This window comes from Notamacropus eugenii, chromosome 1 (assembly GCF_028372415.1).
Source record: "Notamacropus eugenii isolate mMacEug1 chromosome 1, mMacEug1.pri_v2, whole genome shotgun sequence".
NCBI classification, from domain to species: Eukaryota; Metazoa; Chordata; class Mammalia; order Diprotodontia; family Macropodidae; genus Notamacropus; species Notamacropus eugenii.
In genome coordinates, this window is record NC_092872.1 from 593,201,203 (window position 1) to 593,228,047 (window position 26,845).

Sequence of the window (26,845 nt, forward strand, 5' to 3'; positions counted from 1 at the left end):
GTCATATTCCTTTTCCTGGGTGAATCCTGGGATCTCCATGTTGTTTCCAACTGCAGACCTTCACTTCAGTCTCTTGTTCTCAGAGCACTGGACTTAGAGACACAGGACCTAGATCTTGAATTATACCTCAGATACTATTGGTATGACCTTGGGGAGGTCACTTAATCTTTCATCTTCATTTTCTTCATCTGTGAAATCAGTGAATAAAATCAATGCCCTCTAAAGTCCCTCCAGTCTCTAAATTTGATGACCCTTCCATTAAATTTCTGATTCTGGGATTCTGGGCTCACAGTTCTTTGTAAGATAGACATAACTGGTAAATCCCTGGGGCATATCAACTATGGACTCCCTTTCCCGATCCTCCTGTTGACTCTTCTTATACATATTACTGCTTTCTATGTGTCCTGAATTACTGAGCCATGGTACATGTTCCAGCTCTGGTGTATGGAAGGAAGAAAAGGAATGAAATTTTAATCATATAGTAACATTAAGCCATTCCTTTCATCTGTCAGGGAAGGCTTGTGATATCAAAACCAGTTCAATAATATCAAGTTTATCATCACCGTGGCATGGGGGCACTTTATAGTCAGGTAACATTTGTAGGGAGGCTACAAATGTTTCAGTTATGAGAGATGCGGATAAATGGCAATGCATGAGAAAGCTGACTCACTTATTTCCAGAGAGTGGGGCCTAGACCACATGTCTTAAGATCCCCTCCCAAATCAAGATTTTTTGATAAATTGTGAAACTTGCTAAGGAGAAAAGTTTGGATTAATTCTTCTTTCAATCCAAAACACAGATCTTACCAAGGTTTAAAAGGCAGGATTGCTGTTTTAAAATAAAGTACAGAATTTTGAACTAGAATGAACCATGGAAATCAGTTACTCCACCTCACTCTTTTTATAGCTAAGGAAACTGAGGCCATGAGATGCTGAGATACGTGATCTCCTTTGCTAAAGTCATGTAGCTAGTGGCAAATGAGGCCAAGTGCCTCTAATTTCTATGTTTTAGTCTGTAATCACATGGAATAAAATGAGTGATAGTATATGCAAATGTATCTGGCACCTTATAATCAGACAGAAACAGCATAGGATCATTTTCGTATTTTCATGAGTAAGCCAATATTCTACTGCAAGAAGTTTCGGTAAAAAGAGATATATACCTTTCTCCCTGAAATCTTGAAAGCCTCATCTCATATGTGGCCCAAGAATATTTTAAAATGACTATCATTTATACAATTTAAGTCCCTTTAGCATGTTGGGAGGACCCTTTGTGGAGGATTTATGGAAGAACATGGACAAAAGTCACACAGGATGAGGGAATTAGAAGGGTTGCAAGCTCTTCTTAACAGGATGTACCTATATTGGTGAGATAACAAGATCTCTCTAAGAGAAGTAAACAAAAGACTTGGTGATTCTGCAAAGTTCCAGGTGGAATACACATCTACTTCTGTGAGTCACAGAACAATCTATCTTTCATGTTCTTTGGCTACTTAAATAACTTAGCTAACATTCTTAATGCCAAGGAGGGTTAAATTGTGTGGTTGGCTACTCTACTGTTATGCTTTGTCAGATGAAATCCAAGATTGACCAGGTAATTGCCATTGTGCTAGGCAGCAAAAACGTCTACAAAATGCTTCAAAGGGCAGCTAATGAAGGACTGAGCTGCAGCAACAGACCTCCCTTTTATCAGCAAAAACAGCTATCACAACTCAAGGCCTCGTTTTTTTTTTTTTTAACCTATAAAATGAGGAAGTTGGACTATGGGCTCTAAGGCCCTTTCTAGCTCTAAATTTTATGACCCTATGTTTTATGATGGTGCTTTCCATATTGCCAAATGAGTCTATTATCCCATTAACAGATAATGATAGTGTCCTATCTGAACCACAATGAAAATGGTATGAGAAGGAATTTTGAATATTTTCATGTGCTGCAACTCTAATCTTAGGACATTTTTCAGTTAAGGGTTTTTTGCCTTGGATGAAAATTTTTTTTTAAATCCATTATTATCAAAACTTCTGGAAGTTTCCTTCTTTACAATGAACGTTCACTTTCCTCATAATGTCTGGTGTCAAGGCCATCTTTTCTGAAGCCTTCTTTAGTGGACTAACTCTTCCACTATGATCAAGTAAGGAGCTTCCATAACTTAATTTCATTGATTGATTTATCAGTGATTGACTATCTGTACTACTCAGGATACTGGAGAAATTCTGTTTATATGAAGAATTAAGAAAATGTAGCACAGAAGTGTACACATAGCACCTACAAATGATTGTTAACTATAGAGAAGGATTTCACTCTATGTTTTCAAGGTCAATGTGTTAGGGCACTGTTGGTCTCAAAGGGGAAAAAATTCCTCCCTACAGGTTTTCAGCTTCCAAAAAACAAATCTAGTAATACTCTAAGTGAACTCTGTGCTACATACGTTAGTATATATGGTGATGGTCAGAGGCAAATAGGGTGGATGAATTTAAAATTCAAGTGAACTGGTCTTGGGAACAGAGTCAACACAGCGGGACGATCTGCTCCAAGATTCGTCTCAAGCAAATGAGACTTCTAGTTTTCCACCAACCTAAGGTGTAGAGAAGAACTGAAATTCGATCTGTCCAAGTACACTGTGATTAGGTTACAATCTTCTGGCCAGGTTTGTCTCAGCACCAGATTTAAAGAATAGCCCCGAGTGCTCGTACTCCTCTAAGGAAGGTGGCCCAGGTGGAGGTGATAGGCTTAGAGTCGGAAAGGCTAAGTCAGTGACTGGAGGGTAAGAACTGGTCTGAGTTTAGAGCAGGATTCCCACTTCAGTTGAGAAAGAAATCTGAGTCTAGATTCAGTTCCCTGGGTTTATCTGGCTGAGGGAGGGAAGTAGGAACACACATATACCAGGACCCAAGTTCTGGCCTGGCCTAGAAAAAAGGGAGAGAGGCCCCGCCCTAGCTCTGGACCCTTCAGGGGTAAAAACAGTATCCCTTTCAGGGGCTATTTTTGTGGCACATTTCCCCTAGAGAGGCACAGAAACCCAGCTACCAGCTGGGTCAGGGGTTGAAAGCTACATTGGTCCCTTACTCCCAAAGGGGCAGACCCTTCATATGGGACAAGTTAATGAAGGGACATACTGAGAAATATTTTCGTGGCTAAAAATCTGAGCTGTTAGGCAGTAGAACTGTAGTCAAAGTGTGGTGGGTCAATCAATCAGCCGACAAACACCTAACTGCCTACCGTGAGCCAGGTATTTTCAGAGGGGAGTGTTCAGCAGCCACAGGTCCAGCAGGGGATGAGGGCTAGTTTAGTGAAAGTAGAGAAAACTTCCTCAGGTCTAGAAGTTTTCAGTTGTCTCTGAGAGTGGGGTACAGGGAAGGGAAAGGGAAAGGAATGAGTGCTTATTAAGTACCTATTATATGCCAGGCATTATGCTAAATGCTTTACAAATATTATTTAATACTTAGAACAACCCGGGGAGGTAAGAAAGGTCATTTCAAGTAGCCAACCCTTCTTTCCCTCTGAGTTGTGCCCTCCTCACCTCTCCAGCTTTCCTGCTAGCTAGAAGATGCAAAGTGAACTCAGTGCCAGGATGTAAGTGGAATTTGGACTGTGGTGAGCAGTCACTTGGCTGCTTCTCCTGAGCTATGAAATCTGGGGCAACTGTTCTAGGAGAGCCAGTCCCCAGGAGGTGGGTATGAAGAGTCTAAGTTTCAGTAACTTGGCCAAAAAATCCCTGGAGGAGACAGGACACTGGTGTTCTAGTACCCTCTTTGACACTAATTCTGGGTCTCTGGGTTTTTTCTGTCAAAAAGGGCTGGTCAATGGTATCTCTAAGTAGTTGCAGTTCTAACAGACCGTGAGTCTGAGATTTGGGCTCCATCTGATTCTGCCTTGGCTCAGCCTCAGTTTCTGTAAGGGTTCAATGATCTTTCCTCTGTGGCCAGGGGCAAGTCATTCCCCCTCTCCGGGGCCTCAATTGCCTTCCTCTGTAAAAGGGAGGTGGTTGCACTAGATTAGGGGTTCTTAATCTGTGAATTTAGGTTTCACTTAGGTTAAGTGAACTTGTGAAATTGTTTTAAATGTATTTTGCTAACTATACTGTATTTCAGAATATTTGGTTTCCTTTGTAATTCTTTGTATTTTATTTCATGCGTTTCTGTTTATTTTTGACTATTTGATAATAAGTTGGTGCCTTAGAGAAAGGTGCCTTTTCAGCTTTAATAGTTTACAAAATGTGATGGGAATGGAAGCGATAAGAAGGTTGGATGACTTACCTATAGGCAGATTGTAGTAGAGATAAGATTGAAATTGAGTTCTCACACTCTTTTCCCTTACCCACTGGAGAGTCCAATGTTTATGGTGGTTGTTTTTTTTTAAGAACTTTTACCAGTTGCAATTCCTCTATACCCTTACCATACACACACCATCTCATAACTTAATTGTCTTTACCTGTTACTATAACTCATTCTCTATTTCCATTCTAAGGTAAGGATTGCCAAGTAAAACTGCTTGCCATTCCCCACGTTTTACTCTCTCTTGTCTATAAACTATTATTATACGAATCATTTAGTTAAGCTGGAATATTTTTCCTTGCTATTACATTTGCCACAAAGGCCTCACTCCTTCAAAAATTTGCATCTCAGCCCAATCCCATTTGTTCTAGTTACTCCAGTCATGCAAGTCATCTTTTTATCTTCATCTTTCTCATCTTCCTGATTACTTAGCATTTAAATGTATACCTCCTGTAACACTGAAGTTGGTTGGATATATATGCTTATGTTTCCCTCATTTGGGTTGAAATACAATAAACTCGTCCCTTCCAGTAGAATACAAGTTAAATGAAGGCAGAGCTATCTTTCCCATGTGTTTTGTACTCCCTTCACAACCTAGTCTTAAGTGTTCTATACACAACTGAACTGATGACCTAGATTTAAATAATACCTTATTTGCTGTGAGAATCTCTCAGGTGTGACATTATAAGCCATCTGAAATGTTATAGTAGAATTCTGTCACTGTGTACTTTGTACTAATTCCTTCTTGGTTACTGTTGACTGCATGTAATACTCTTCAAATGACTGCACTGTATCGTGGCACATATTTTTACTTTGGAATACTATGACTGAGGAAATGTAATATGTCCTTTAGTCCTTTAGAGAGTCTCTATTATTTGACGGAGACTCAATTCGTTACATGTTTATTAAGACCATAGGGATAAAAGGACAGAAGTGAGCTTCCAATCTATTTAATACTACATTAAACAGCAAGCTCTGCCCACTACAGCTGGCCAAGGGGCTCCTCAGTAAGAGAAACAACCACAACTTTATCTACAGAATCTGAGTCAAGATGGATTAAGACAAATTTCTTCTTAGAAATTCTAATCAATTAAGGGAAAAAATTCTTCTCAATTAAGCAAAAGAATGTGGGAAAGAACAAAGAGGAAGAGATTATTTTAACCCCTGGGGAGACATAACTATTGTTATCCTTGAATATGGTAAATTTGAGAACTGAGACTTTTTTTTCTGTGCACTTTATGCAAATGCTAACCCTCCCTCTTATCTTTTCAAGTCATTCAGCTAATAATTTCAAGAATCTTCCTTGGAGGAAAGTGTGATTCAGTAAATATGTAGGCTGCTGTTAAATGTGATAATTTTCTAGTGGATATGTATTTTTCCTCAGCAGATTCTGTCAGGTATAGATAGGTTCATTATGGTAGAAATGACATGGAACATAAACCCTTGGAACACTTGGAACCACTATCTCAAAGGGAGAAACATAACCAAATAAATCCTAAATAGCATTAACAGTATACATTATTCTATAATATTGGAGTGAATGAGATTTGATATATGTTATTTATTAATGTATCTATATATTCATTCATTTATTTATTTAATCTGCTTTCACCGAGATACTGGGATAGGAAGAGAGATAATCTTCTATTTTGTTCAGGGAGAGACCACTTGTTCCACTTTACTCCTTCACCTAAATGTGATCTAAATCATATCAATAACAATGATGTTAATAGTAATAAGAGTTATGTAAAATACAGATAAATCATTATAATTATTATACTTAGGAGAAACATTACAAAATCTTATACAGAAACAGTAAATAAATATGTGACTCTGACTCTGGAATTAAAGCAAATGTGGAAAATTGGAGAACAAAGTACCAAACATCACTTCTGTTAGGTAGCTCCCCTAGCTGGGGAACTTCCATATTTTAGGACCAATGAAAAACGGTTTCTGCACAATTCCTTTGTCAAAAGGCTTCTTCCAGTAATAGATAACTATTATACATTAGGCCAATAGAGCTAATAATGCCATAAAACCAGAATCAGATATTATGAAAATATAAAGTAAGCCCAATATAAAAAAATGTATATTAATAACACTCCAGCAATTAGCCCTCAAAAACAAATTGACAGAAGAATTCACACAGTACTTTTAAGATTAAACACTAACAAGATTTGAGACAATTATCTGTAAAACAGATCTTCAGCAACAGGTAAGATATTCTGCTATGTGATAAAATAATGTAGTAATATTATAGATCTAAAGCTGGAAAGGACTTTAGAGACCATGCCATCCAGTTTAGATAGACATAAGGAAACAAGCCCAGAGAAATACTTGCCCAAGGCCATCAGAGACAGGATTTAAACCATGGATGGTCTTCTGCCTCCAGAGCCAGTTTTCTTTACACTATGCTAGCAGACTTTGCACATATAGGTGCTCTGTTTGGCAGAAATATTTAAAACACACACACATACACACACACACACAATCATTCTGGAGAAGAGGCTAAAATAAATTTGAACACTAAAGAAAGATTAAGTTATTTATAATCTTAGTAACTGGAGTAGTTTCATATACACCAGGGGTACATTTTATTGAAATGGAGATATTACTTAGTAGTCAGTTCAGAAGAGTAGCCACAATAGTAAGAAGTTTCCATTCTAATAACAAATTAGTTTAATATCCTTGTTCCACTATGCTATAATGACTAAATACAAATACAATTAATCCATGCTAGAAATGATACCATTTAAAAATACTCAGGAATTGATTTTCAGGGTAGTTTAAAAAGGGGAGATTCCAAAAGGAAAATATTAGTGATGCTATTACAAACTAAAACAACCTGACTGAGATGATAGCAACTACTATAGGGGTGCATAGTGGTCAAGGTATGCTGTCGTACCAATCCCATGCTCTCTGCATGACAGCCACACACACCTGCTTTTCATCTCTATAAAACTCCTCATAAGAATGAACTACACATGTATCAAGGATTACCCAAGTAGGAGACAAATTTGGGGTTATTAAAATAAACTTGTGATTTCTCAAAAGTTAGATTCTAGCTATTTTCTCTCCTTCTTCTGTTCTATTCTGGCCCAGCTAATTGCCCATTTGCAGTATCTGTCCAAAATAGATCATCTCTATAGATCATCTACTCAACTGCACATTATAGTCTGGACAACAGACATTCCTCATCTACTTGGTTTTTCCTCTGTGGATAATTAGGCCAAACTCTTGAGTGGTTATGGATCTCAGTAGGTTTTGGAACATTCCGAAATTTGATGCAATCAGCACATGGTCATTCACAAACTGAAGTATCTGAAGGCCCCTCTGTCTAGAAAGAGTCCCTCTTTGACTTGGACTTGGCACTGGATCTCTTCCAAAATAGTGGAGAATACCTTTGGTGAGCATGTCTCCTTGTTTTATCCTTTGCTTGAAAATAACGAACAATGGATCACTGAATGAAGTTATCAACATCTCTTTAAAGGCATCTAGTACATTTTGGACATATAAATATGTAATGGGGATAAACAGGTGAGTCCCTCTGATTTACAGAACCCAGAGCCACTTTTGGTAGGCCAAGAGTAGTCTGGCTCAGTTCTGAAGAGCTTAGCTCTTCAGGAGGGCAAGCATTTTTTTTAAAGATTTCAAACAAACAAACAAACATGTTTCCAGGGATTTGAAAGAATGTAGATGTCTCTCTCATGACCATTTGTCCATTCCTAGGAAGATAACATCTTCACAGACATCCCCTAACTTTTGGTGCTCTCAGCTAGGAGTAGTACCTAGATCCTAGGGATGGGGACTCTAGTATCCCCTCTGCTAAAGATAAAAGGAGAGCACACATAGAAGAGCTATGAATCTGTAAATCCAGGGTGGCCCCTTGATGTCTCCTGTAATGACAGTAGGACAAAGAGGGTCTGTATCTTCCCAAAGCACCAAATCTTCAGGAATGAGCCACAGAACATTGGAAGTGGCCTAGAGTCTTAGAGATCATGGCAAGGGGAGCTTACCTATTTACTCCCATTACAAATAGGAGATAATTTGTTGCAGTAGAGCCTTTAGGATGGAATTTTACATTAGCAGATTAAATTCTTTTTTTATTGTCAATAAGCAGTAAGCACAAATACATTTTATAGATTTTTCCCCATCTTGTATTTGTTTGTTTTTCTCCTTCCAGTTTCATTCTTAATTGTCCTCAGTATAACTTTACTGAGTTGGATCTCTGTCAGTTAATAAACCTTTAGCACCTAGTAAGTACCAGGTACTTTTCGAATGGCTATGATATAAAAATAAACAAAAGATAGTTCCTGTCTTTGAGGAGCTCACAATATCATGGGGAGACAACAAGCAAACAAAGATGTACAGACAAGCTAACTACAGGATAAACAGGAGATAATTAAGAGAGGGAAATCATTATAAATAAGAGAGAGATTTGGTAAAGGATTCCTGTAGGTAGATCTCAACTAAAATGTTGAAACTTAGAGGAAGCTAAGCAGAGAGGAGGAGGGAGAGCATTCCAGGCATGGGGAACATGCTCACGGTCAAGAGCTGGAATGTCTCGTTCATGCAATAGCAAGAAGGCCAGTGTCTTCCTTTGAACTGTGTTTTCCCTCTATTGCTCTGTGTTGTCTTATTACAGGGCTGCTGTTCGTAATCTTCCATCATCTTTTTTCATAACAGTTTATGATGTTTGAGTGGCAGCAGAGTGAAATGGACAGGGCACAGGAAGGCCAGGGTTCAAAGCTGTATGACTCTGAATGAATCATTAAACCTCCCTGTGCCTTGGCTTCCTCCTCCGGGAAATGAGAAGTTGCCCTCTATGGCCTCATCCAGCTCTAGATGTACGATCCTATCATATTCTAAAGTAGCACTGCCCTTGGCTGCCGTATTGTTCCACTTTTCACTATGTAAAGCATCTGCTGACTAATGCGGTTTTTAGGCCCTAGGTTTTCTCAATTATAGAAGTTTGTTTATATTGGTTAAACTTCTGCATAAATTGTTATAAACACAATGGATGTCCTTTCCTTTATGCATTTCTCCTTTTTGGCAGTTTGTTCAAATATGTCAAATTGGAATTGTTTTAAATGCGCTCCATAGTGGTCTCATTTTTATTTTCTTCTAACTTTGTATGACTTTTTATTCCTATTCTAGGATATCCTTGATGAAAAGATAAGAAGGATATAGGTAGACTTTTACAGCTGTTTTCCAGTAGCAGATCAAATCATTGTAGTGACCCAAATGATTGAACAGCATAGTGAAGATAAAATATCACTCTCTCTATTGTTTCTTGATTACAAACAAACATTTGGTGAAGTAGAACAAAAAGTAACCTTAAGGGCTCTCTAGTAACAATGGATCTTCCAGACTCCAAATCAAATAAGATTCCCTGAAGTATGTGACCAAGGAGATAACTTTGTATACTGATCTGCTAAGAATCAACACCAAAAGAGATATCAGACAGGGAGACAAATGCTCAAAGCTTATTTGCCAGTGTTGCAGCCTATCTCCTTAAATGATATGCAGGTGAGAAGTGGTATAAGCATGTTTAACCGGGGCCAGGAATATAGCAAGAACAGATGAAAGGCCTGAGTTTTGCAACAGTGTCTAGGAGATAATTTTTGAAAGCTACAAGGAGGCTTTTGACTTGTTGGGTGAAGGCTTTATGGGAAAATAAGGACAAGAGTTATACAGGATAAGAGTATGGATACATTTCAATCTGTACCAGCAGAAGGAGTACCCAAACCAATGAAATCATGGGTCCATTAAAGTATAAGAAGTAGTACTCAAAAGCAGAGTTTTCCACCCTATATTCCCAAAAAATTTTGTAGGGGAGCAATAGAAGGAGAAAACTGAGAGAGGTAGGTAAGTAGCCTATTCTTAGCAGGTATTCCTCCCATTTAGTAGATGGAGAATTTAAGATGGATAAGTGATACACTCAAAATTATCTAGTTCCTCAGCAATTCCACTGAGAAGAGGATCCAGAACTCCTGATTTCTTTCTGAGCTCTTCACTGACATTTTAAAGTAGACAATGACGCCTCCTTTATGAGAGACAACATGGACAGTTAAAATCTTGATGATCCTAGACAAATCACTTAACTTCTTAAAGACCAGGCAACTCTCTAAGCTATAAATTACAAAGCAAGCGTTGATCTGAATAGAGGAAGTTTCCTCGCCATAAGTTCCCTGTACCACTGAAATCACAAGTCTAGACCAAAAAAATCTTGATAAAATTTTAAGAATATTCTTTTTATCCTGGATGTTAGCTATAATTGAGGGCCATAAAATAGTATAAAATAATAAGTTAAAATTTAAACTAAGAACAGTTTTGTTGTTTTAATGTTCATTTAACGAGTTCTATGGAAAACCCACTGAAAATAGGTAAATCAAGGTTAAAGAAAATAACCTTTTTAATACAGAGAGATAGCTTGGTGTAGTGGAGAAAGGATTTGCATTGTAGCGAAGAAGGCTTGGGCTCAGGTACTGCATCTGACATATAACCACTTTGTGACTGACTATGTATCTAGTCCCTTAACCTCTCAGCGCTCCAGGTGATGCTAAAATGAGGAAGTTACCATAAGGCAAGGTCCCCCACTGCATCCTGGGTAATCTCCAGCTGCACTGATCTATATCTGGCCTCTGGACCCAGATGACTTTGGAAGAGAAAGTGAGGCTGGTGACTGTGCACAGCCCTGCCTCACTTACGTCCAATTCACTCGCACGTCATGGCATCACCTCCCTGATGTCATGGTTCTTTTACAGAACAAAGGACAAACCACACCAACCGTACGGGAGGAAGTTCCTCATACTCCGAGATCACAGGTCTGCACAGAAACACTGTCAATGACCAAGTGGCTTTAACCATCTTCAAACCATTTACATTGAATAGGGATTGTGTTTTCTTTTCATTGTGCCAAAGGAAAGTCCTAGAATATTTTTAAATGGTTGCTACAGGAAATGAGAATACGTTACTCACGGTCCTGACTGGTGGTCAATGTCTGCACCTTTTTGCAGAAGAACTGGTATTGCTTCATGGTGCTTATTTAAAACAGCCACCGTTAAAGAAGGTCTGTCTTCATTATTCTTACAATTGGGATCAGCTCCCTGCAATGGACATAAAAGAAGATGTTTTAACGACAGTTCTGTAGTCCAGCTAATAGTATTGTGAGGTGACTGCAGAGATAGGTAAAACCTAACTGTTCATGGAAAGGAGATCAGATCCAGAGGAGACATGGAGCAAAACCACTGTAAAACAGAGAAGGCAACTCAATTTGCAGTTCCATGAATTATGGAAAGAGGATTTCCTGGCTTTTAATGAGCTAGGGTTACAAACTTTTTTTTCCAAAGAACCCTCAGGCAAGTGCTGAAGTTGTGCTTTAGAAAAGTGTGAACTTAGAAATCGTCCATACACTTTCAGTCAGAAATCCTACCACTAGTTATATATTACAAAGAGATTAAAAACAGAAGGGGTCCATAGATAACAAAACATTTATAACAGCACTTTCGTGTCAGGAAAAAAAATACAACTGGAAACAGAGGATAGCCATTGATAAAAGAATGGCTGAATAAATTCTGGTTTATGAACAACAGAACGTTACTATGCTTTATGAAAAGACAAACATGAGGAATTCAGAGATATGTAAAACAAAGAAAACAGAACCAAAAGATAAATATACATAATAATTACAGTAATATAATAAAAACAACACCAAAAAGCAGCTGTTTATTGATTTCAATGACTAATCTTGGTCTCAGAGCAAGTTAATGAAATATACATACTCTTCTTTTTCTTAGCACAGAGGTGGGAGACTATTGGTGCATAATGTATTGAATGCTTCCAGACAAGTTTGCTCTGTTGGTTAGTTCTGTTGTCTTTCTTTGTTACAAGAGAAATTTCTGGGGTGAGAGGAGTGGGAGAGTATATAGGCAAATGAATGTGGTATTAAAAATAGCCATCAGTAAATCTATTTTTCTTTTCATTCTTTCCTTTTTTTCCCTTTCTTTGAGGGAATTGGGGTTAAGTGACTTGCCCAGGGTCATTAAGATAGTTAAATTTCTGAGACTGGATTTGAACTCAAGTCTCCCTCATCTAGGACTTCATCCACTGCACCATCTTGCTGCCCCCAATAAATCCATTTTTAAGGACAGATGTTAAAATTTCTAAAATTGTGCATATTGCCTTTATACTATTAAATGGAAAAAAAAAGGTAGCATTTAGCTTAAAGTTTTTAATCTATTGGTTAGATCCATACCAAGCAGCTTTTTTATTTAACACATTGGGCTTAAAACAACATTGAAAAATTGTTATCAGAAACAAATAGACAAGAGGCAGTATATTTAGCAGTTTTGAAGATGGCCTTTGTTGTCATTATTATACTTACTTCATCAAGCATTTGTTCAACCACAAAGATTCTTCCATCTCCTTTTAGACTTATTTCCTTCAGAAGGTGTCTACTTTCAGCCTGTAGAAACACAGAATAGGGTTTATAAACATTCTCTTCTGAGTTATACCCTTCCAATCTCTATCTCAGGCCTAATATTGGGAACAAACCACCTGACATTAAAAAAAAGAACCCACCCAAAAAAAAACCCCCACCAAAACCCAAAAACCTCCTGATGTATCAGTAGCTTAAAGATTAAAGTGGTATTGAAATAGTTTTATTTCAATCACCAACTTTGACAAATTAACATGGGATCACAAATTATTGACAGAAGAGCTGAGAAGTTGGTGGCATAAAGGAAACAAGGAAAGAAATGAGCATTAATTAAGCATTTATCATGTGCCAAACACTTTATAAATATCACCTCATTTGTTCTCATAATACCACAAAGTAAGTTCTATTATCATCCTCATTTTACAACTGAGGAAACTGAGGCAGTAGCCAGTTAAGTGATTTGCCCAGGGTCACATAGCTAGTAATTGTCTGAGGCAGAATTTGAACTCAGGTCTTTCTGGCCCGGGCCCAGAATTCTATGCACTGCCTCACAAACTTCTTCACAATAAGCCTGTGATATGGCTGTGGCAAACAGATGGAAGTGGTTAGCATAAAATGGTTAATTATAAAATCTGTGTCTGAATTATTTATGGGATCCTTTAGGTCCTTTGCATTTTCAGCATCTTCTCTGTGGTATAATAAAGGTTATCTTGTACCATGTTTTCATTGTTACTATGAGTGCTTACATAGGATCTGCAGGAATCCTTTAAACCACATCTATAGAGATGCTAACAAGAGTTATTTGCTGGGATTTCCCAGAGAAAACTCTGGGTACAGGTAATAAAAGAATGTCTTAGGGGTCGTTCCCTAAGATCAGACACTGTCTTTGTAGATGTTACATTTAACAACTAGAAAAATAGAGCTTTTACGTCTTAAAGTTAGAAAGGAACCTTCTTAGGGTTTTTAAAGGAAAAAAGAGAGTAGGCATTAGCAGATAAAAAAAGCCTCAAAAGAAAAAGACTATTTCACCTTTACCCACTACTTTCTGAAGCTAAGTCTGTAAGTCACCTGATTTTGGAGATGTCACAAGATTACTCCCTCTCCCAATGGTCACACAACTTCAGGGATATCATGACTACTTCTTCCTCTCACCTCAGGGTCTCCTAATTCTCGCCACCAAAAAAAAAATCAGGTGTCTCAGTCCCTATATCCTGATTTTTTTCCCTTTTCACTCCCTCCAAATTGTATATTATTTGTATAGAAACCAATGGTCAATGTCCTTGGTTACGGAGAACTTGGACCAGATTTGTTTCTGCCACCAAATATATTGCTAAATAAGTGATTTGCCTGGATGAATCTCAAGTTTCTTTATTCCACTCTAACAATCCTCTTTCATCTGATTACCTGTAATAGTTTTATTTGGTTTCCCTACCTCAAGTTTCTCCCTAGGACAATCCATACATCATATAGCTGTCAAAATAATTTTCCTAAAGAGCAGATCTAACTATGTCACTTCCCTATTCAATAAACACCAATAGCTCCCTATTGCTTCTAGGATATAAGCTTTGTCTGGCTTCTAAAGCCCTTTACAATCTGTATTTCCAGTCTTCTTAAATACAGATGCAACTATATGGGCACAACCAATGGCTCTCTATTATGTCTAGGAAAAATATAAACTCCACCTGGCTTTTATCTTGAGGCAGCTAGAGAGAATAACCAGTGGCTTCCTATGACCTCCGGGATAAAATATAAACTCCATTTGCCTCCTGCATTAGACCATGGGCTCCTTGAAATCAGAGACTGTCTTTTGCCTGTTTTTGTATCCCCAGTGCTTGGCACACAATATGTTCTTAATAAATATTTACTGATAGACACAGCCTATCTCCCAAATTACTTTATTATGCATTGAAGCAGCTGGAGGCCAATGTGGAGAGAGTGCCAGATTTGGACTCAAGAAGACCTCTTGTCAAATCATGCCTCAGACACTTCCTGGCTGTGTGATCCTGGGCGGTCATTTGACCTCTCTCAGTATCAGCTTCCTCGTTTATAAAATAAGGATAATAAATACTAGCACCTACCTGACAGGGCTGTAGTGGGGATCAAAGGAGGTAACTTTTACAAAGCACTTACAAACCTAAATATGCTACACAAAACCGGCTATTACATTATCATTATTATTCTTATTCTTATTACATCACTTCCCTTTATACAGCCTGTGGTTCAGACCAGGGCTGGGGAACCTGAGGCCACTTGTGGCCCTCTAGGCCTTCCAGTGTGGCCAAGAACATTCTTGGAAGTTTGGAATCAGTCCGAGGGCCTAGAGGTGCCACACATGGCCTCGAAGTCATAGGCTCCTCACCTTAGGTTAGCCAAACAGGCCTTCTTCCTGTTCTTTGTACTCAGTACCCTCCATGCCTTGGCAATGGCTGTCCCCTCAAACAGAGGGGATTCCCTCCTCACTTCTCAGAACACTTATTTCCTTCCAAATGCAGCTCAAAGGTGACCTTGTATATTAAGCTGTTCCAACTCCTTGCGTTGCTGTTAGACTTGAGCTCTCTGAGGGCAGGGATGATCTTTTGCCTTTCTCTGTATCCTCAGTGCTTAGCACAGTGCCTGGCACTTGAAAGGTGCTAAATGAATATTAATTGAATGACTGTAACCTTTCACCCATTATCTGTATTTATTTTGAACATAATTATACACAAATATGTTTTCTTCCTTGAGGGAAAGAACTGTTTCACGTTTGTCTTTGTATCCCCAATGCTGGTCAATATCTGACATCTAACAGGAGCTTACTAAACGTCTGTTGGTTGACTAGTTGTTTGAAGCATTCCTTCTATATATATGTCCCTAGGCTTTTATGACAGACCTGAAATGAGAGGGGGCTTCTGTTGAGGCTGCAAGTACTCACAGAGGAGATCTTGGCAAATATTCAGTTCAAAGGCTCATATCCTAGAACGACTCAACTCTAAGGTTTGGTTGGTGTAAACTACCTACAAGGGGCAATACTGCAATGCTACCACAAAGAGTAGATTTTTTTTCTCTGCCACTTATTAGTTGTATCACGTTGGGCAAATAACTATACTTCACTGAACTTCTATTTCCTAATTCATAAAATGGGAATAATAAGATTTTCATTTACTTATCATACAAGGTACATGCAGAAAGTACTTTGAGATAATATTTCTAAATGTGATTTGGGCCCTCCAAAAGATTTCTGTGATTATTTCCCCTTTTAAGAGGTCTTTAAAAATATTGTCTAAGAATTTGAGAGATTAATAGGCAGAATTGTAAAATGAAAAAAAAACTAAAATGGATGATAAATTGAGGAGACGAGTTCTTGCAGTAGTCTGGTTAATGATTTAGATCATCATTTAGCTTCTTTTGACTTATTTCCTTATGTAAAATAAAATAAGACCCTTAAGGTCTCTTCCACTTCCTAAAATTCTGTGATTCTGTTTATTAAATGTACTCATTTTCTATCCCTCCATTTAATTATTGCAAATGGCATTGCTATCCCCTGTACTAGAGAAGGTAATCACAAAGAATAAGTGTTGTACATACTGAAAGAAGGTCTTCCTTTCCTTGAAGTTGTCTTATCTTCCTTTTATTCATTATGTCCCTTGTAGAGTCTGAAGTGCTATGGTTGTTTTCATTTACTAAAGAGAAACATAAAAGAGTTAAGATTCAAAGAAGCGTTCTCTCCTTGCAGTGCAATGGCAGATGAGGCAATCTGTGTTCAAGGGGACATAATCTTCAAGAAGATTAGACAGGAGAATTGGTGTGCCATTTATCCTGTAAGAAGGGTCTCTACAATTTCCACATGAAGTTTTCTCTTAACCAAGCCCCAGAACCGCATCATCTTGTTTCCAGGGCATTTTAGCTGTTATATCCTTAATTCCACAGAAATATTAAGTAAGTAAAAAGTGTCGATATATGAGTTTTTATAGTGGGTGGTCAAGTACATTATTTTCAGATTCTCTTCTACTACATATTGCTATTATCAAGTTATATGGGATACTCTTAACTTGTTGAAAACATTAGGGGAAAACTTACCTGCATACAATTGGCTACCATAATGTCCATTTCGACCTTCTATTGCTGTGCTTGGAAAATGCTTGTCATAATTTACTGGATTGTTGGTAGAAATATTCTGGCAAAGGACATAAATAATGCATTTTAATGGATATCCCTGAAATTTTTTTTCTTAATGAATACAATGATTCTTCCTAGCTAATTCAAATTTTTTTAAAAAGGCAATGTCTGAAACAAAAAGAAACAGTGAAAAATAAAACTTAGCAAGTTAATTTTCAAAACAATTAACTTTTATATAATGTATATGTAAAATATGTATTCAGAGTCAGTTAATATTAAGAACTAGTAGAATACCAAAGAAAAAACAAAGTCTAGAGAATGCAGAGCAGTTTACCATGATGTTTAGCTTGATGTCTAGTTTACCAAACTAGCTGAAAGACCCCAAATTTTAAAAAAGGCATTATATATTAATTTAGACAAGCTAAGAATAATGGGTGCAAGAAAGGATTAAGCCCTAGTACTGATAGTTAGAACATCAAGTAGATGCGACATATTTAAAAGGAGATGAAGAATACTTCAGGATATAAAGGCACAGGCAATCAGAGAACAAATTGCTGCAGCTACAAACACCATTACCAATGTCAGTGGAGATAAAACTTATAAAAAGATTTTTTAGAGTTAGGTGCACTAGAATATTAAAAAAGGTAAGAGTGAAAGATATAAAGTAAAATCAATGAGTAAATTAGATTATATACAATGAGAATTACACAGTATAAACATTCTTTTCATGGTTTCTTTCTACAAAGATAGCTGTATTCTATGCCTGCAATGTTCTCCCTCTTCAGCTCTGCCTATTGACTTCCATGGCTTCCTCTAAGCTCCAACTAAAATCCTATCTGTTATGGGAAGCCTTTTCCAATGCTTTTTAATTCTACTGCTTTTTCTTCTGTTAATTATTTCCTATTTATCCATGTATATATGTATGTATATATATGTACATTTGTTTGCATGTTGTCTCCTCCATCAGATTGTAAACTCCTTGAAAGCAGGATCTGTCTTTTACTTCTTTTTTGTATTCCCAAGTGCTTAGCACAGTGTCTGGCACATGGTAAGCCCTTAAGTATTATTGTGTGATAACAAGGCGACACAAATTCCCACATTGGTCATGTCCAAAAATATTTCTCATTTGCTATCTTAAAATAAATCACCTCTGTCAAAAACTAGTACTACTTACTTTCTTAGGATCCTGGAGGTAATCCTAAACATTTGGGTTTCTAATATTATTACTCATTAGCTCCCTCCATTGTGTCTCCAATTAATAATTATCCAGTAGATTAGTAGACATTTTAAAAAAGTATTTACTAAGGAGGTTGAATAAGAATAGTTCATACAAAATATCATCCCCACAATTCTCTCTCACAAATATACATAGATCCATGATAACAGTAGACTCAAACTTAGAGTACAATTGTAGTGAGAAATATTGGTAGAATTCATGCAAGCCAAAGGGATAACTCACAAATCCTGTTGCTTTGTGGCCTGGATGTACTTTCTCGAATCCATAGCTGGCATTCTCAATAGGGCTGGGAATGGAGGCATCAAAAATAGAAACTAGTTCCCTGTTAGGGGCTTTGCTCTATCTTTGGAACTTAAATCCTCACCAAGCAAACCTAAAGTTTTCCACTGACTTGAAATAGTTTGCATCTATATCTATCTGTGTGTGTGTGTGTGTGTGTGTGTGTGTGTGTGTGTGTGTGTGTGTATCTCCACCCCAAGGTGCGTGTTTTTATATTGTTGACCTGGAAGTTTGGTTAAAAAAGGCAAACAGGCTAAATGCATATTGTTTATTCCCTTAAAGCTAGCAGCTACATGATCATGGAGCCAGAAAAACTTCTGATTGACTAATACGAGAATGACCAGGCTTAAATCTGTTTAGGACATCCAAGGTTGTCTGTGTCCTTCAGATTTATGGTCTCCATGAGTGATTAACTATACCACGAGAAAGGAATTTCTTAATTGGATAGGTGGTGAATATAATAAGATAAAAGAGTGAACAAGGTGTTGATTGAAATTACAACTCAGAACATCTGTGTTTTCTTTATCACTAACATGTCATAACATAGTACATGTCCACAAGACAACAAAAAAAGTCCCACTATTCAAGATAGTGTCTCAGGTTTGGGGTCTCATAAGGAATGCTAAGTCAGCCCCATCTGGCCTTGTTGACATAGGAGGAGGTATTCTCTAAGTTTACTTCAGAGAACAAAGAGACTGTTAGGTCCAGGCTCTTCTTAATTCAAACTTTGGCCCTTATTAAAGTCCAAAAATGATATTAAATATTATCAATATCAATGAATTATTAAGATACTTCTAATGTGCTATCTGATTTCATCCACTGTCTAATATCCTAAAATTCGGTAAAATTTACTAGGCATTTATTCATAAATTATGTTGAAGTTGAAGGAAAATTCCTTAATATCCAGTACACTGATTCTACTGAAGCATCTAGAATTTCTGTGATTATGTTAATTGGGGTGGAGGTACAATCCCCACTCCTTATACTTTTAACTTTCCCAGATCCTCATTTTCCTCAACTGACTGTCAAACATAGCTTAACGGATATCATACATTTACTAGCTGGGTAAATGACTTCACTTCTCCTATTCTCATCTGTAAATTGGAGACAAAAATCCTTTCCAGACTTGTGAGGCTCAAATAAGTTCATATATGTAAAGTGTTTGTGAACCTCCAAGTGCAATACAAATGTGAGCTCAAACATGGTTCGTCAATTAAAAAGTTGAGTTTTTGTAGCAAAAAGAGTTTTGGAATATGAATTCATTTCTTCTTCTCCTTCCTCCTCTTCCCTCCTTTCCTTCTGTCAAAGCTACACTTATTTCATCAATACAGAAAGTACTTTGTGAAAAACTCTCTTTACCAATAAAAGCTCAGCTTTAAAACTAACTTTATTCTTAGAGAGTTGCCTGGGACACTGAAAGGTTAAATGATGTAATAAAGGAGATATTTGTTAAAAGGTAGGTTTTGAAAACCTTCCTGACTGGCAGACCAGCTCTCTATATACTACATTATGCTACCACTAACAAATTCACTGATGAATTAAAAAGTAATAAGAATTTAGCTCTTTTATTTTAAAAGACAACTTTCTCAGATTACAAGTTGCAGAGGTGTGTATTATCATTGGTAGAGGGAGCTTCCTCACTTAGAAGTTCCTTACATTAATGAAATTGCAAGTCTGACGCTGTTGAGTTGTTTTCAGTCATGTCTGACTCTCTCTGACCCCATTTTTGGGGTTCTCTTGGCAAAGATACTGGAATGATTTGCTATGTCTTCCTCCAGCTCATTTTACAGATGAGGAAACTTATGCAAACAGGGTTAATTGACTTGCCCATGGTCAAAGTTATGAGGCCAAATTTGAACTCAGGTCTTTCTGACTCCAAGGCTGGTCCTCTATCCACTGCCACCTAATTGTTGTGTTCAAATCTAATAGCTATTCCTTTTCCCTTTCTTTTCTTTCTGTTTTAAGGGTTTTTATTGATGTCCTTTTTTTTTTTTTAACATAACCATAACTTCTCCCAGTATCTCTCATCACCTCCCAGAGACTTCTTATATAACAAGTAATATTTTAAAGGCAAAAAGGAAAAGAGAAAAAAGTCCACACAACTGATCAATATAACAATAAAGCCTAAAAATATGTGCAATGTACAACACTCGTGGACCTCCCACCTCTAAAAAGAGGGAGAGTGGGACTTCATGTCTCTTCTTTCAAGCCATGCTTGTTCTTTTAAATTTTTTAATATTCACTTTTGATTTTTTTTGCTGATGATTCTTTTTGTATGTGGTAGTTTCTGAGTATATCATTTCCTTAGCTCTGTTTACTCCCCTCTGCATCAGTTCATATAGATATTTCCATGTATTTCTATTCCATTTCCATTCATCGTCTTCATTTATATCACAGTAATATTCCATTATATTCATGTACCACAATTTGTTTAACCATTGCCATTTCCCAATTGATAAGGATTTATTTTATTTTTCACTTCTTTGCTTTCACAAAAAGTATTGCTACAAATATTTTGGCATATATAGGGCTTTCTTCTTAATATTTGCTCATGTCCTTTGATCATTTATTTAATGAGGAATAGCTTTTGGTCTTCTATATATCTATAAATTGTGTATATATTTCAGATACCAAACTCAAAGGAATTTGATACAATGACTTTTATGCCCATTTTATTGCTTCCTTTCTTATCCTAAGTATCTTAATTTTGTTTGTGTAGAAGGTTTTTCAGTTGTATATAATCAAAGTTATCTATTTTGTCTTTTTCCAATTGCCTCTACTCTTTATTGGTTAAGAATACATCTCTCACTCATAGTTTTGAATGGAATATAATCTGCTTTTCTCCTAATTGCTTTGTGGAATGATCTTTAATGTTAAAATTACATGGTTTCTTTTAAAAATCAAGTAGGGAGGGGGGGCAGGATAGGATGGAGGGAAACATAGTTAGTCTTACACAACATGACTATTATGGAAGTCATTTGCAAAACTATACAGATATGGCCTATATTGAATTGCCTGCCTTCCCAATGGGGATGGGTAGGGAGGGAGGGAGGAAGAAAAGTTGGATCTCAAAGTTTTAGGAACAACTGTTGAGTATTGTTCTTGCATACAACTAGGAAATAAGAAATACAGGTAATGGGGTATAGAAATTTATCTTGCCCTACAGGACAAAAGAGAAGATGGGGATAAGGGAAGGGAGGGATGTTAGAAGGGAGGGCAGATTGGTGATAGGGGTAATTAGAATGCTCAGCATTTTTGGGTGGGGGGAGGGCAAAAATGGGGAGAAAATTTGGAATTCAAAATTTTGTGGAAATGAATGTTGAAAACTTAAATATTAATAAAATAAAATAAAATAAAAATCAAGTAGGGAGTTGTTTCCTATGCAATTTGTATTTTCCAGTTTATCAAACACTGTTACTGATTTCCATTGTTTCTGATTTTTCCTTGTCTAGTTGTTCTATTGGTTTATTTCATTCTTTTTTCTTCAATATTTTAATATTCCTTTATTTGTCAAAAGGAAATATAAATGTATTTTTATTTCAGTATTTCTATTAGAAAAATAAATACTCAACAGAATTACTATATTTTAGGCTAGTAACTCAAGATCACTGAATTTGTTGCCCCTTTTAAAAAAAAATTTTTTTACATTCTCCTTCCCACATCTCCTCACCTACCAAAAAGATAAACAATATGATATCAATTATACATGTGAAACTATGCAAAATGTATTTCCATATTAGCCACTGTTGACCTGAAAACTTGGCTGAAGAAAAGGCAACAGGCTAAATGCATACATTTTATAATTTAATTAATTAATTAATCAATTCCCTATTAAAGAAAACGGTTACATAATGCATTATGGAGCCAGAAATGTTCTGGCTACTCAGTGCAGAAATCTTCTGGCTTATATACATTTTGCCATGAGAAAGGAACTCTCCTAGTTGAACAAATCATAAATTTAGTAAGACAAGAGAATTAACAAAGTAATGTCGGTTGGGCCTTGGAATTCCAGGCTGTGTAAATACATGTCTCTGTGACATACAATAAGAAAATCCCACCAGGCTTCCTGTCCTAAACAGGTACTCAAAATAGCTGACACAGGAAAGGGTAAGCAAAGTTTCAATTGAAATTATGACCCAAGATGTCTGTGTTTTCTTTACCATTAACATGCCATAACATGGTATATGTCTACAAATATTAAGATATGGAAAATGTCCCATTATTCAAGATAGTGTCTTAGGTTAAAGGTCTCTTAAGGAATGTTAAGTCAGCCCTGGCTGGCTTTTGTTGACATAGGAAGAGGCATTCTCTGAGTTTGCTTCAGAGAGAACAAAGAGATTATTCCAAAATTTTATATTAAACATTATCACCACATTGCAAAAAAAAAAAAAAAAGGAAAAATTAAATAAACTGAGAAAATTATACTTCAATTTGCACTCACAGTTTATCAGTTCTCTCTCTGGAAGGGGACAGCATTTTTCATCATGAGTCCCTTGGAAATGTCTTGGATCATTGTATTGCTGAGAAGAGCTAAGTCATTCACAGGTGATCATCATTATAACATTGCTGTAATTATGTACAATGATCTCCCAGTTCTCACTTTACTTTGCTTCAGTTCAAACAGATTTTGCCATGTTATAGTACAACTGTAGTCCATTACAATCATATGCCACAACTTGTTTAGCCATTCCTTAATTGATGAGCATCCCCTCAATTTCCAATTCTTTGCTACCACAAAGAGAGCTGCCATAAATATTTTTGCACATAACAGTGCTTTTCCTTTTTCTCTAATCTCTTTGGGGTATTGACCTAGTAGTGGTATTAGTGGATCAAAGGGTATGCACAATTTGGTAGCCTTTTGGGCATAGTTCCAGATTGTTCTCCTGAACAGTTAGACCAGTACACTATTCCACCAACAATTCTGTACTTATTTTTTCCTCATTCCCTCCAGCATTTGTCATCTTTGATAGGTGTGAGGAGATATCTTACTGATGTATTTGCTGTTCTCTAATCAATAGTGATCTAGAGCATTTGTTTCCATATGACTATAGTTTTGATATTTATTCCTGAAATTTCCCTATTCCTATCCTTTGACCTTTTATCCATTGGGTAACAGCTCTTATTTTTATAAAATTGACTCAGTTAACTATTTGAGAAATGAGGCCTTTATAAGGGAAACTTGCTGTAAAATTTTTTGCTATTACTTTATTGTCTATGATAACTTTTAGTAAAATGTACTTTCCCTGATTATCTCTTTTAATTAGTCTATTTTTGCTTTTGCTTTGTCTGAGATCATAATTGCTACCCCTGCCTTTTTTTACTTCAGCTAAAGCATAATAGATTCTGTCCCTAACCTTTATTTTAACTCTGTGTGTGTCTTTCTGTTTCAAGTGTGTCTCTTGCAAACAATATATGGTTGGATTCTGGTTCCTAATTAATTCCACTATCCATTTCTATTTTATAGGTTAGCTCATCCCATTCACATTCACAATTATGATCACTATTTCCCTCTATCCTAATTTTTTCTGTTTATCCTTTTCTCTCTCTCTTTTCACCCTGTCCTGCCTTAAAAGTTCATTTTGCTTCTAACCCTTGCCTCTTTTAATCTGCCCTTCCTTTTATCATTCCTCTCCCCCACAACTTTTATCCCTTTCCCCTCCCAGTTCCATATTGTGTAAGATAGATTTCTATACCCACCTGAGTATGTATATATGTTCTTCCCTCTTTGAATCAATTCTAATGAGAGGTTCAAGCATTTCCCACACCATTGCCCATTTCCTCTTCCACTATAAGAGCTCTTTCTTGTGTGACTTTTTATCTGAGAAAATTTTCCTCATTCCACTGCTCCTGTCTTCCTTCTCCCAGTGCATTCCTCTTTCTTACACCTACATTTCTATTTTTTTGGAGATCATTCTTACACAATTGCCTAACATACATGCCCTCTATGTAGATTCCAACTGCCCTAATAATGATAAAGCTGTTAGGAGTCACATGTATCATCTCCTCATAAAGGAATGTAAACAGTTTTAACTTTATTGAGATCCTTATGATTACTCTTTCATGTTTACCTTTTGAAGATTCTCTTGAGTCTTCTGTTTGAATGCCAGATTTTGTATTTGGCTCTGGTTTTTTCATCAGAAATGCTTGGAAGTTCTCCATTTCAGTAAATTTCCATTTTTTCCCCTGAAGGATTATACTCAAATTTTCTGAGTGGGTGATTCTTGGTTGTAATGCTAGCTCCTTTGACTTCTGGAATACCATATTCCAAGCTCTCCATTCCTTTAAAATAGAAGCCATTAGATCTTGTGGGATCCTGACTGTAGTTCTACAACATTTGAATTGTTTCTTTCTGGCTACTTGCAATATTTTCTCCTTGGCATGAAAGCTCTGAAATTTGGCTATATTCCTGGGAGTTTTCATTTTGGCATTTCTTTCAGGAGGTGATTGATGGATTCTTCCAATTTTTATTTTTACCATCTAGAACTTAAGATATCAGTGCATTTTTCCTTGATAATTTCTTGAAATATGAAGTCTGGACTTTTTTCTTTTTGATTGTGGTTTTCTGGTCGTTCAATAATTCTTATATTATCTCTCCTCAATCTATTTTCTAGGTCAATTGTTTTTCTGATGAGGTGTTATATTTTCTTCTATTCTTTCATTCTTTTGATTTTGTTTTATTGTTTCTTGAAGTCTCATGGAGTCACAAGCTTCCACTTGCTCAATTCTAATTTTAAAAGAATTACTTTACTCAGCGAACTTTTTTATACCTCTTTATTGATTTAGCCAATTCTGCTTCTTAGGGAGTTCTTTTCTTCAGTGATTTTTGTGTGTCTTTTACCACTGGGCCAATTCTGTGGGGTTTTTTTAACGTGTTATTTTCTTCTGTATTTTTTGTGTGCCTCTAACCAGGTTACTAATTCTCTTTCAATACTTTCATTTCTTTTCCCAATTATCACTCAACTCTTTCTTTGATTCTTCCAGGAATTCTTGCTGGCTTTGGGTCCAATTAGCATTTTTTTTAACACTTTGTTTGTAGGTGGTTTCACATTGTTTTCTTCTAAATTCATGTCTTGGTCTTCCCTGTCACTATGGTAGCTTTTCTATGGTCAAATTCTTTTTCTGTTGTTCCTGCATTTTCCCAGCCTATTTTTTTACCTCAAACTTTATATTAAAGTTGGGTTCTACTCACCTTCTTCCTTTACAACTAATATGGATGTATATGCAGCAATTAACTTCATAATAGTTTCCTAGCTTACACGCACCATAAGAAGCATCAGGCAAGTAGACCAAATGTCAAGTGAAATTATGTCTTTGGTGACACAATGAAAATTAATTCTACCGGAGGGCGGAGCCAAGATGGCGGAGTAGAAAGACACACATACACATAGCTCCGAAGCCACAACACATAGAACGGCTACAAGGAAGTAACTCACAGCGAATTCCGCACCCAGAGGCCACGGAACATTGGAGCGAGGGAGATTTCTGTTCCGGAGAGACCTGCAAACCTCTCGCAAAAGGTCCGTCGCGCTGCAGATGCGGAGCCCAGCCCAGACCTGCTGCGGCCGCGGCACCGAGAGAAACAGATCCGACCAGGCTTCAGGGACGGGATCACCAGCGGCCGCACAAGTACCTCCACCCACAGGTGACGGGGGTCGGTGAGAGAGTCTCTTTGGCGGGTCGAGAGGGGAGTGGGGTGCCCCCATAATTCAGGCCGCCCCGGGAGGTAGAAGCTGAGAGGCGGCTGCAGACCAGGGCTCCCCAAGCGGGCAGGAGCCTGAACCCATTGTGGAAGGTCTGTGCGTAAACCCCCTGAGGGAACTGAGCCTGAGAGGCAGCCCTGCCCCGACCTGACCACCTGAACTTAATTCTCACACTGAATAGCAGCCCTGCCCCCGCCAGAAGCCCTAAGGCTGGAAGCAGCATTTGAATCTCAGACCCCAAACGCTGGCTGGGAGGATCAGGAGGCGAGGTGGGCGTGAGGAGAATAGGTCAAGTCACTGGCTGGGGAGAATGCCCAGAAAAGGGAAAAGAAATAAAACTATTGAAAGCTACTTTCTTGGAGAACAGACATTTCCTCCCTTCCTTTCTGATGAGGAAGAACAATGCTTACCATCAGGCAAAGACACAGAAATCAAGGCTTCTGTGTCCCAGCCCACCCAATGGGCTCAGGCCATGGAAGAGCTCAAAAAGAATTGAAAATCAAGTTAGAGAGGTGGAGGAAAAACTGGGAAGAGAAATGAGAGGGATGAAAGAAAAGCATGAAAAGCAGATCAGCTCCCTGCTAAAGGAGAACCAAAAAAATGTTGAAGAAATTAACACCTTGAAAACTAGCCTAACTCAATTGGCAAAAGAGGTTCAAAAAGCCAATGAGGAGAAGAATGCTTTCAAAAGCAGAATTAGCCAAATGGAAAAGGAGATTCAAAAGCTCACTGAAGAAAATAGTTCTTTCAAAACTAGAATGGCACAGATGGACGCTAAGGACTTTATGAGAAAGACAGATATCACAGAACATAGCGTGCAGATT

The 26,845-nt window shown here is 37.3% G+C and overlaps 1 protein-coding gene and 1 long non-coding RNA gene across 6 annotated transcripts in view; one reads left to right on the forward strand and one right to left on the reverse strand.

The window, feature by feature from the left end:
- Positions 1 to 26,845, forward strand: part of LOC140520555 (uncharacterized) — a 93,881-nt gene that overhangs the window by 17,929 nt on the left and 49,107 nt on the right. The window lies entirely within an intron of this gene.
- Positions 1 to 26,845, reverse strand: part of DZANK1 (double zinc ribbon and ankyrin repeat domains 1) — a 136,169-nt gene that overhangs the window by 4,803 nt on the left and 104,521 nt on the right. For 3 of the 5 annotated variants that reach the window (XM_072634537.1, XM_072634535.1, XM_072634539.1), the window contains 4 exons: positions 16,767 to 16,863; positions 16,275 to 16,369; positions 12,657 to 12,737; positions 11,252 to 11,379 (listed from right to left, as the gene is read on the reverse strand). In XM_072634537.1, coding sequence (XP_072490638.1) covers positions 11,252 to 11,379; positions 12,657 to 12,737; positions 16,275 to 16,369; positions 16,767 to 16,863 — 401 coding nt within the window. Of the gene's footprint in view, positions 1 to 5,811; positions 5,972 to 6,014; positions 7,701 to 11,251; positions 11,380 to 12,656; positions 12,738 to 16,274; positions 16,370 to 16,766; positions 16,864 to 26,845 lie in introns of those variants that run through there. The other 2 variants (XM_072634538.1, XM_072634536.1) reach the window with 2 other exon arrangements.